The sequence below is a fragment of the Palaemon carinicauda genome, chromosome 35 (genome assembly GCF_036898095.1).
Source record: "Palaemon carinicauda isolate YSFRI2023 chromosome 35, ASM3689809v2, whole genome shotgun sequence".
NCBI classification, from domain to species: domain Eukaryota; kingdom Metazoa; phylum Arthropoda; class Malacostraca; order Decapoda; family Palaemonidae; genus Palaemon; species Palaemon carinicauda.
In genome coordinates this window covers 65,649,861-65,662,360 of record NC_090759.1, presented here as the reverse complement: position 1 = coordinate 65,662,360, position 12,500 = coordinate 65,649,861, and the positions used below count along the sequence as shown (strand labels likewise).

Sequence of the window (12,500 nt, the reverse complement as noted above, 5' to 3'; positions counted from 1 at the left end):
CAAGATGCTATAAGCCCAAGGACTCCAACAGGGGAAAATAGCCCAATGAGGAAAGGAAACAAGGAAATAAATTAAACAATATAAGAAGTAATGAAAAATTAAAATTAAATATTTTAAATATTTTAAAAAACATTAACAACATTAAAACAGATAATTCATATATAGACTATAAAAAGACTTATCCCCCTGTTCAACTTAAAACATTAGTTGCAACTTTGATCTTTTGAAGTTCTACTGATTCAACTACCCGATTAGAAAGATCATTCCATAACTTGGTCACAGCTGGAATAAAACTTCTAGAATACTGTAAAGTATTGAGCCTCATGATGGAGAAGGCCTGACTAATAAAATTAATTGCATACCTAGTATTACGAATAGGATGGAACTGTCCTGGAATTTCTGAATGTAAAGGATGTTCAGAATTATGAAAATGATATGCAACATGCACAATGAACTAATTAAACGGTGGTGCCAGAGATTAATATCTAAATCAGGAATAAGAAATTTAATAGACCGTAAGTTCCTGTCCAACAAATTAAGATGAGAATCAGCAGCTGAAGACCAGACAGGAGAACTGTAATCAAAACAAGATAGAATGAAAGAATTAAAGCACTTGCTCAATGAGCCAATTTTTTTAGGCAATTAAAGAAGATAGGCCTAATGTGTTTCTCAAAAGTAAATTTGCTGTCGATAATCACGACTAAAATTTTAAAAGAGTCGTACAAAGTTAAAGAAACATTATCAATGCAGAGACCTGGATGTTGAGGAGCCACTATCCTTGACCTACTTACAATCACACTTTTGAGTTTTGTCAGGATTCAACTTCGTGCCCCATAATTTGCACTATTCACTAATTCAGCTAGATCTCTATTAAAGGATTAAGCAACCTCAGATCTACATCCAGGAGATGGAATTGATGCAAAGAGAGTAGCATCATCTGCATATGCAACAAGTTTGTTTTCTAGGCCAAACCACATGCCATGTGTATATAGCATGAAAAGTAATGGGCAAAGAATACTACCCTGTGGAACACCAGATATTGCATTCGTATACTCACTATGGTACCCATCAACAACAACTCTTTGAGATCTATTGCTTAAGAATTCAATAATAATTCTAAGATACGACCCACCCAATCCCAACTGTTTCAGTTTGAAAACAAGGGCCTCATGATTACCACGGTCAAAGGCAGCACTAAAATCAAGGCCAATCATACGAACTTCCTGACCACAATTAAGGTATTTCTGTACAGCATTAGAGATTGTAAGAAGGGCATCACATGCTCCAAGGCTTTTACGAAAACCAAATTGCAAAGGGGGGAACAGATGATTACTTTCAGCAAACCTATTAAGACGTTTTTCCAAAAAACTAGATAATATAAGAGTTATGGAAATTTGGCGGTAATCAGTTGGACTTGAGCTACCACAAACACATTTACATAGTGGAATAACATTACTAATTATCCAACAAGTGCTAAAAGCTCTTCTTGCTAACTTGCGCGAAAAAAAAAAACAGATAACTTTGGAGCTAAGAAATCTGCAGTCTTTATAAAAAATAAAGAAAAAATACCATTTGGGTCTACACCCCATAAGCATCAAGGTCCATCAACAGGGCTTTAATTTCACGAGATCCAAAAGTTAAACTAGTTAGTTTAGCCTCAGGAAAACAGGAATGGGGAAGTTCAAGTTTCTCATTACTCTGCTTACAGTGAAACACATCAGCCAAAAGAGTTGCCTTTTCCTTTGGACAGTGAGTGACAGAGTCATCTGGTTTAAGTAAAGGAGGAACTGTTGCATCTACACCAAAGAGTGCAGATTTAAGGGTAGTCCACCACTTATGCTCCTCGATTGTACCAGAAAGGGTTTCTTTTATGGTTAGATTTTATTCCTTTTCAGTTGAAGCGTAAACTCTGAGAAAAATCTCTAAGCCGAGTATAGTTATTCCAGGTCAAATCTGGTCTGTTACCCTTCCAAAGATTATACGCCTCCTGCTTCTCCAAATAAGCATGTCTACAATCATCATTAAACCATGTTTTGTCCTTCACTCGGTACCTTAGTACACGAGAAGGGATACGCCTATCAATGAAACTATAAGAGAGATTACTTGGGTACCATATGTGGATGAGATCATGATGAGGGGTAGATGGAGATGGTTTGGGCATGCTGTTCGCACTCCCCGAGAGAGATTAGTTCACCAAACGTTCAGCTGGGCTCTAAAAGTCACTAAAAGAGTTGGAAGTCCCAGGCCTACATGGCTGAGGACTATGAAGCGCGAAGTAGATGATTAACGGAGTAATGAATTAAAAGCTCAAGATAGAGATGACTGGCGAAATCTAACCGAGGCTCTTTGCATCAATACGCGTTGGAGGAGATGATGATGATATATATATATATATATATATATATATATATATATATATATATACATATATATATATATATATATATATGTATATATATATATATATACATATATATATATATATATATATATATATATATATATATATATATATATATATATATATATGATCAGCGCCCAATCCCTCTCTCCAACCTAGCTAAGACCAGCCAATGGCTGCTAATAACGCAGCAGGTAGACTTTTAGGCTTCCTCAAACCCTGCATCCTTAACTCACAATAATGGTGAGGTTACAGACAGTGTAAGTAATTATCGAGCTTGAGCAGTACTCGAACCCCAGTATGGCGATCGCACGGCAGGGACGTGTCCAATAGGCCTCCATAACCCTGGAATGAAATGAGCAACCCTACCAAGTAGGAAAAAAGGTACAAGCTGATCTGTTTCTCAATTGATAATTGAGCTATAAAAAAAAACACAACAACAACAACGGTTAGCTGTGGTCAAATACGTCCAGTGTCGCTCAAAGGGTTAATAAGGAGAAATATACAGCCTTTACTTTTCAAAAGTACTATCTATTGTTTGATAAATATAAAAATAATATCAAGTTAAAATATCTTATAGTCCACAGGTTTAGAGGCTAGTGCTATGAAAAAAAACTCAAATGGAGATTAATATATGTTGAACAAAACTCATAAACAAATGGGAAATGCGTCCTTTAAATATTAAGAACAAGTTACAACATACACTCCTGAAAAAATCTTCACAATTGTTATTTAGCTAAACCAAAAGGATATGAAATACTCAGCCATTTTGTAGTTGTCAACTTTTATTGGATGAGAAAAAAAAATTACAATGTTAATTTTTTCCGTATGTATGTCAATCGAGAATTATGGAAGTAAACTTATTTTTTGATTCTTTTTAAAAGTACTTTAGCATGACATGGTCGAAAACATGAAAAGACTTTAAAGAAGAAAAGAAGATGAATGGCCAAGATTCTTCAACGTAAAAATGGAGAGCCTGTCACTTAATTGATTTATTAGTTTTTTTTTTTATTTTTTGTATTTCAGGTATATTTAGTTCCCTTAAACTGAATAGATACAAAATGCGTGTATCTGCCTTCCTGTAGATACTACAGGCCACGTTATGTTTGGGTTAGTTAAGAGGGAAAACTAAGTTATATTAGGTTGGGACCCAGTAACCCGTCCTGCGAACTCCCAGTACTCTAGGTCACCCATACTTCTTTAACAATTCTAAATATTTTTTCCTTAACTTATATTATGTTTGTGCTTCGTGCTTGTGGTAGATTTTGCTATATTAATATTTTGTTTAGTAAATCATTCTAAAACATTAAACCTCGAGGCTAGTATTGTTTATATATAATTTTTTATTATGACATAATGCTTATATACCTATCCTCAATTTAGTTTGCTTAATTTTTCCTTTTTTCATACATATGTATAGATAGATATATCTTATGTTTTTTCCATATTTTTGGTTTTGATGCAACTGAAGGAAAGAACTCTTAAACATATATATTTAGAAAACAGCTGTAGCGCTTGGGAAAATAAATGTGACAGTTTCTTCTCTATTCCAGTTTTCATAATGAAGATATGAAACATGAACTATTCACTTAATGTATGAGTGAACTGTTTGAGATTCATAGATATCAAAAAAACAATTGAAGGAATATATATATTTATATATATATATATAATATATATATATATATATATATATGTATGTATGTATATATATATATATATATATATATATATACACACACACACACACACACGTGTGTACCTCTGCTAAAGCGTAATGAAAACGGACGGAGTTTAGGTCATTGGAAATTACTTTGGAAATTATTTTCGAAATACAAAAAACAATTGAAGGAATTATATATATATATATATATATATATACATATATATATATATATATATATATATATATATATATATATATATATATATATATATATATATATATATATATGTATGTATGCATGTATGTATATTCTATATACCTCGTACGTGCGTACCTCTGCTAAAGCATATTGAAAACGGACGGAGTGTGTATCATTTGAAATTACCTATATATGTTACCTTTAGCTCCAATTTGTTTAGTTGAAAAGTAGGGAGGGAAGTAACTGGGATATCCAAGGACTATGCCATTAAATAAAGTTTTTATTTTTTTTATTTTAAAGAAGTAGAGTTTATTTAATCATTTTTGAAGGGGGAGGGGTTGATTTTATTTGTCTATCCTGGAATCACAACGTCCAGGAAATGTGATTTTTAGTTTTCAAGAATTGATTAGTTATTTGTAATTTGTGTTGAAGAGATCTAGGAACTAAGGCATTTGTAAAACTCCTTAAAACTTATCCCTTGTAATTAATTTCGATTCGATCTCAAGTAGAGGAGAATCCAAAAAATAATTAGAAATTTGTATATATGTCTAGAGAACTAAGACATTTGTAAAACCACTCAAAATATATCCCCTTGTGATTAATTTCTCTCTCTCTCTCTCTCTCTCTCTCTCTCTCTCTCTCTCTCTCTCTCTCTCTCTCTCTCTCTCTCCCCTCTCTCTCTCTAGAGGAAAATTCAATAATTAATTAGTAAGTTGTGTAGAAGTCTAGAGAACTAAGACATTTGTAAAACTATCTAAAATTTATCCCTTGTAATTAATTACAATTAGATCTCTCTCTCTCTCTCTCTCTCTCTCTCTCTCTCTCTCTCTCTCTCTCTCTCTCTCTCTCTCTCTCTCTCTCTCTCTCTCTCTCTCTCCGAGAACCAGTAAGGATATAAACATAGTATAAAGGATTTGTTTTTCAAGAATCACAAAATGCCGAAGTACTCTCTCACCTCTGATCAGTTGAGTTTTGAAGTGAAATGGACAGGTGAAATCTGGAAGATCAGTGAGCGGTAATTAGGAAGTAATTGTTTTAACTATTTGATTTAATTTGCCGTTTAATTAATTATTTTTTTATTTAATTGCAATTTTTGTTAATTACTCGATTAAGTTTTGATTTCTAGGGCTTAGCTTTCGGGTGTTGAGAATGCAATGCTTGTTTTTATGTCATTTATTTTTCTAAACATGCTTATCTGGTCATAAACTCTGTTAAATCATCATATATCTTTATTTCATCATCATCATAATCATTTTATATCTCTCTATTCACTCATCGTCATATTCATCTTGCTATTAAGCTTAATCGTTCCTACGTTTTATAAATGATTTATGAAAGAATGTTAGGAATTGTTTCATAATTTTCAATCTTTTTTTTTTTTAGTCTTGATTCTTTCACCATTTGTCATTAATCTATAGGGTTAACTGTGAAATATTGTCATATTATTATTATCATTATTATTATGATTATTATTATTATTATTATTATTATTATTATTATTATGTACATAAACGTTTTATGTTCTGTTATATTCTTTTTTATTTATCCGATGCCACTTCAATGGAATTTATCGAATCTTTCTCATGTTTATTTGTTTATTTGATCCGATCATTACATTATTGAATACATCTGATTTGAGCTGGCCTTTCACCTCTTCCTTTATCATTGGCTATTTTCTACTTTGCCTCCTATTTCCTATTCTGCACTCATTCCAACATTTCGTCATCTATTCCTTTCGCCCTTTCTGCATTTCAATCCCCTGTTATTCTTCTTCCTCCTCTTCCTCTTCTTCTTCTTCTTCTTCCTCCTCCTCCTCTTCCTCCCCCTCCGTCTCCGCATCCTCATGTTCATGTTCGGATAGGTACGCGTGATCATCCTCAGCCTTGGCCTCCTGGTATTCCTGGTATTCGGCCACCAGGTCGTTCAAGTTGGACTCGGCCTCCGTGAACTCCATCTCGTCCATTCCCTCGCCCGTGTACCAGTGGAGGAAAGCCTTTCGCCGGAACATGGCGGTGAATTGCGCAGAGATTCGCTGCGAAATACAGGGAAGATGAAATGTGAACAATGAAAATACAGGGAAGATGAAATGTAAACAATGAAAATATAGGGAAGATGAAATGTAAACAATGAAAATACAGGGAAGATGAAATGTAAACAATGAAAATACAGGGAAGATGAAATGTAAACAATGAAAATACAGGGAAGATGAAATGTAAACAATGAAAATACAGGGAAGATGAAATGTAAACAATGAAAATACAGGGAAGATGAAATGTGAACAATGAAAATACAGGGAAGATGAAATGTGAACAATGAAAATACAGGGAAGATGAAATGTAAACAATGAAAATACAGGGAAGATGAAATGTAAACAATGAAAATACAGGGGAAGATGTAATGTAAACAATGAGCGACTCGAATTTAGAAAGTTAGATGTGCTGATCGGTGTATTGATACTTTTTCCAAGAGATTTCTTGGGGACCTAGTGCGATATGTAGTGTGTTTCAGAAGGGGATGGAGAGCACTGTATATATATATATATATATATATATATATATATATATATATATATATATATATATATATATATATATATATATATATATATATATATATATATATATTTATATATATGTATATATATATATATATATATAATGTGTGTTTATGTATATATATATATGTGTGTGTATGTATATATATATATATATATATATATATATATATATATAGTATAAGTATATATATTTGTAAATTGTATTCATGAAAATTATTATAATTTATTATTATTATTATTATTATTATTATTATTATTATTATTATTATTATTATTATCCAAGCCTAAACCCGAGTTGGGAAAGCAAGATGATCTTAGCCCAAGGGCTCCAGCAGGGAAAAATAGCCCAGTGAGGAAAGGAAACAAGGGATTAAGTAAATGATATAAGAAAATAATAAAAAACTTAAACAAAATATCTTAATAAACATTAACAACATTAAAACAGATAATTCATATATAGACTATAAAAAGATTTACGTCAGCCTGTTCAACATGAAACATTTTCTGCAAGTTTGAACTTTATAAGTTCTACTGATTCAATTATCCGTTTTTAGCTCAATTCATAAATCCAATCCCATATACAAGATGAATAATTTTTGCTTTATATTTTTTTCTTTTATATCGTCACCTAAAAATTACTGTACTGTATAGATATGAGTGACCCCATTTTGAAAACAAAATTTTAGTGCTACGGCTTAATTTGTATATGGCCCCATCTGTTTTATATTTACCATAAGGTATGAAAAATGTCATTTCTAAAAATGAATATATATTTTTGCTTTGTTATGCATTTTAAGGGAAATGGTGCCAAGAGGGAAAGTTGATGTAACTTGAATTCAAGAAGGCATTTATTGCAGTAATTTAGTTATCACATATCTCAAAATATAATACACCTGTACTGGAGAACATTCTAAGAAAGTCCATGCTAATCATTAAGCATCTCTGGTATGCTATTGGTTACTGGTGTTTTCTGTTGTGCATGGCAGCATATGCCAAATGTTAGATTAGTATTAGGACTTCTTTCTAGTCCTTTTTTTTCATAATATACCATTGGAATTATCTGAATTAAATTGCCTGATGCAACAAACCTTGAGCTACGTACCTGACGGGACTTATACCAGCAAGTAACCCTGTGCACCTTTTAAGCAGCATGTCCTCTGAATGGCCTAATGTGTACTATGCCGAATACTCATTTTCTCCCTAGGTGCTATCCAACTAACTCATCTAATTTACCTAATACCTAGCATATACACTAATACCGGGCGGGCCTCATACCCAGTGACTCCCCAAGTGCACCTAATACCCAGAAACTAACTGGTGTACCTAATACCCAGAGCTCCAAATGCATTGCAACTCACTTGGTGCTTCAGGGTACACGTGGGCACACTATTCTATCTAATTTCTCTTCCTCTTGTTTTGTTAAAGTTTCTATAGTTTATATAGGAGATATTCATTTTAGTGTTGTTGCTGTTCTTAAAATATTTTATTTTAACTTTTTCCCTTTCCTCACTGGGCTATTTTCCTTGTTAGAGCCCCTAGGGTTATAGCATCCTGCTTTTCCAACCAGGGTTGTAGCTTAACAAGTAATAGCAATACTAATAATAATCCTTTGGCGCATAATAACCAACGACTCGCCTAGTTTGCTTAACACCAAGCGACTAATGATGTTTTTGATACCCAGCCACTCACATAAAGGGTCTAATACTCAGTGACTTACTTGGTGATCTGTGTGACAACTGGTTTGACTAATACCCATCAAGTCACCTAGTTCAACTAATCAATACTCAGCAATTCACTCAGTGTGCCAGTGACTGATCTGTTGTCCCTTATACCCCGTGACTTCCCTAATGTGCCTAATTCCCAATAACTCACCTGATGGGCTTTATACCAAGCAACTCATCTGGTGTGCCTAATACCTAGTGACTCATTTGGTGTGTCTAATACCCAGCAACTCACCTAGTTTGCCTTATACCAAGGGACTCACTTGTGTGCCTGATATATAGCGACTCACCGACCCGGTGTGCTTTATATTAAGCGACTCACTTGATACCCCACAACTCACCTAGGGTGCCTAATATTGAGCAACCCACTTGGTGTACCTAATACACAATGACTCACCTTGAACAGATCTTGAATAGCTGTCGAATTACCAATGAACGTTCCAGACATCTTCATTCCTCTTGGTGGAATGTCACACAAGGCAGTCTTGCAGTTGTGCGGAATCCACTCGACGAAGTAAGCGGAGTTCTTATTTCGGACGTTGAGCATTTGGTCGTCCACTTCCTTCATGGACATCCTCCCTCTGTATACAGTGGCCACTGTCAGGTACTTGCCGTGGCGAGGGTCACAGGCCGCCATCATGTTTTTAGCGTCAAACAGCTGCTGGGTCAGTTCAGCGACCGTGCTGGCCTTGTAGTGCATCATTCTGCAAGGGAAGGCTGGTTGAGAACCATTGCGTTTGGCTGTCTTTGGAAATATATAGCTTTAATAGTACATATGATCTCAAAGATGCAACACATTCAATCGCTGGTTTAACATGATCATATATGCAAGTTACGCTGGACTCTTAGAAGAGGATCAATTGCTTGTTTGTGAATTTTCAAGTGACTCTTACCGAAATATTCAGACAAATTACAATCATTTTATGAATTACACTGTCCTTGAATGGAGCTCTACTTTTCCAGGAGCATTCATGAAAAGCATAGAAAGGCCAGTTAATCGTTAGCATTATGGTTATTTCTCCACTCCGTGTTTTCATGAGCTTATAATTTTAAGGCAGTTTTCTTATTCTTTTATTTTACTTAACTGTGAATAGAAATATGATGGTCTAAGGTCTAAACACAGAGAAGTAAGCTATAGCTGATATTAATTATTGCTGTTATTGATTTTATTAATGAATCATAATAAAGAGAAAAGTATTGTCTAATGGAAGTGACTGTAAAGGTGGGAAGAGATCAAGGAATTTGATAAAAATAGGTAAATCGCAATGCCACTAGATTTGGATGTAAGATGCACTTAATCTTATTGCTTCATGGTCGCCTCCGTTTCTCGAGCTGAGTCCAGAGGCTCACACAAGTCTCATTCCCTTTTTGACACCCTGCCACAGTTACCATCTTTGGAATGGGACTCTTTCAACCATAAGTCCGATTTAGCCTAACCCAACTAATGGCGTAAGGTAAACTGCAGAGGTTAATGAGAGACAGTAATCACACTATTAACCTACAGCTAATTCTGCCTTACCCTCGAGACACAAGAGGCGCGAATCCAGGGATGAAGAAGTGGAGACGCGGGAAAGGAACCATATTGACGGCCAACTTCCTCAAGTCAGCATTCAGCTGACCTGGGAACCTGAGACAGGTCGTCAGTCCGGACATGGTGAGGGACACCAGATGGTTCAAATCACCGTAGGTCGGGGTTTTGATCTTGAGCGTCCTGAAGCAGATGTCGTAGAGGGCTTCGTTATCGATGCAGTAGGTTTCGTCTGTGTTTTCGACCAGTTGGTGGAAGGAAAGGGTCGCGTTGTAAGGCTCCACAACAGTGTCGGAAACCTGAAGTAAAGAAGGGTCAAGTACAGAGGTTGTTTGCCTATATTTTGCTGGCCTTGTAATGAACCATACTTATAATATATAGAGGTATACATGAAATATTTACTTTACCCATAGGAAATTTAACAATTCTAAAATTTGGGTATTTTGAACTGATTGGTCCCATAAGGACTCATTGAAGCACCTGCTATATTCAGTTTAAGTAATCTAATTAAATGTATAATGAACCAGACTTAATTTCACCAATTGCAAAATAAACTCAGCTTTGCTGCTATTGATATTACACATACATGCATGTGTACGCACACACACTATATATATATATATATATATATATATATATATATATATATATATATATATATATATATATATATATATATATATATACATATATATATATATTTATTTATTTATATATATATATGTGTGTGTGTGTGTATTTATATTTATATCTATCACATGCATGCATTACCCACCTCCTTTTACTGGATAGTGGTGAAACATAAAATAACTGTTGAATGGATGAAAAATGCTAATCAATGTAAAGATTATGTTGTTAGATTGGTTTTATAGCAAATCAGCTAGATTTTAATTTTCTCAAAGGAAATAAATTTTTTGCGAATAAAATTGTGATGAGTTTAAGGATACTGCAGCGGTAGGATCGTTCCTAAATTATATTGCCTATGAAAGGTTAGGAATGGTGTTAGTGTGACTGGAATTGCATGCGTATGTAAAGAGGTTATTGATGGACTCGACTTGTTGTTGAGGTCTATAAGAGCTGAAATTGTGGAAAGGTTTCGAAATATTTGATCAATAGAGTTATGGACGAGCTAAACTTGAGGAAAGTCAGAAATCCTCTCTTGAGCATAAAGCAGTCTTAGTGTATGCCAGCCCCCAGATTAAATAGTTATGATTGAAATTGAGCAAGAATTTAAAGATAGCTAATCATAATGGTTTAAGGATACATTATGTTTCTCAATGAAGCCCAGAACTTTTTGTTATTCTGGGAGGCTTAATGACAGGGTTAGGATGCACCTGAATTGATTGATTTCTTTATTATTATTATCATTATTATTATTATTATTATTATTATTATTATTATCATTATCATTATTATTATTATTATTATTATTATTATTATTATTATTATCATTATTAATATTATTATTATAACTAGCCAAGCTACAACCCTAGTTGGAAAAGCAATATTCTATAGGCCCAAGGTCTCAGACAGGAAAGAAATAGCCCAGTGAGGAAAGGAAATATGGAAATAAATTAACGATGAGAAAATTTACAATAAATTATTCTAAAAGCAGTAACAACATCAAAACAGATATGTCATATCTAAACTATAAAAAGACTTATGTCAGCCTGTTCAACATAAAAACATTTTCTGCAAGTTTGAACTTTTGACATTCGCATCTTCTTACCTTCGGACTGGGCACGACTGAAAAGGTGTTCATGATTCTATCTGGGTACTCCTCTCGGATCTTGGAGATGAGGAGAGTGCCCATGCCGGACCCCGTGCCTCCTCCCAAGGAGTGCACGATCTGGAATCCTTGCAGGCTGTCGCAGTTTTCGGCCTCGCTCCTGACGACTTCGATGACGGAGTCGACGAGTTCGGCTCCCTCCGTGTAGTGACCCTTAGCCCAGTTGTTTCCGGCGCCGCTCTGACCTGTGTCGAAATAGGGGTCTCATTATAGTTCGGACATTAGAATTCGCGTAATTGAATAGATTTTTGTAAATTATTATTATTATTATTATTATTATTATTATTATTATTATCATTATTATTATTATTATTATTATCATTATTATTATTATTTCTATTATTATTATTATTATCATTATTATTATTATTATTATTATTATTATAATTATCATTATTATTATTATTTCTATTATTATTATTATTATCATTATTATTATTATTATTATCATTATTATTATTATTATTATTATTATTATTATTATTATTATTGTTACTTGCTAAGCTACAACCCTACTTGGAAAAGCAAGATGCTATAAGCCCAAGGGCACCAACAGGGAAAATAGCCTAGTGAGGAAAGGAAACAAGGAAAATAGAATAATATAAGAAGAGTAACAACATTAAAATAAATATTTCCGAT

General features: G+C 33.8%; 1 protein-coding gene across 1 annotated transcript in view; it reads right to left on the bottom strand.

Moving 5' to 3' along the window:
* Positions 1-6,028: 6,028 nt before the first annotated feature.
* Positions 6,029-12,500, bottom strand: part of LOC137627578 (tubulin beta-4B chain-like) — a 54,340-nt gene continuing 47,868 nt past the window's right edge. Inside the window, exons 4-7 of the mRNA XM_068358664.1 lie at positions 11,802-12,046; positions 10,064-10,371; positions 8,942-9,248; positions 6,029-6,298 (exon numbers count right to left, since the gene is read on the bottom strand). Coding sequence (XP_068214765.1) covers positions 6,029-6,298; positions 8,942-9,248; positions 10,064-10,371; positions 11,802-12,046 — 1,130 coding nt within the window. The remainder of the gene's footprint in view (positions 6,299-8,941; positions 9,249-10,063; positions 10,372-11,801; positions 12,047-12,500) is intronic.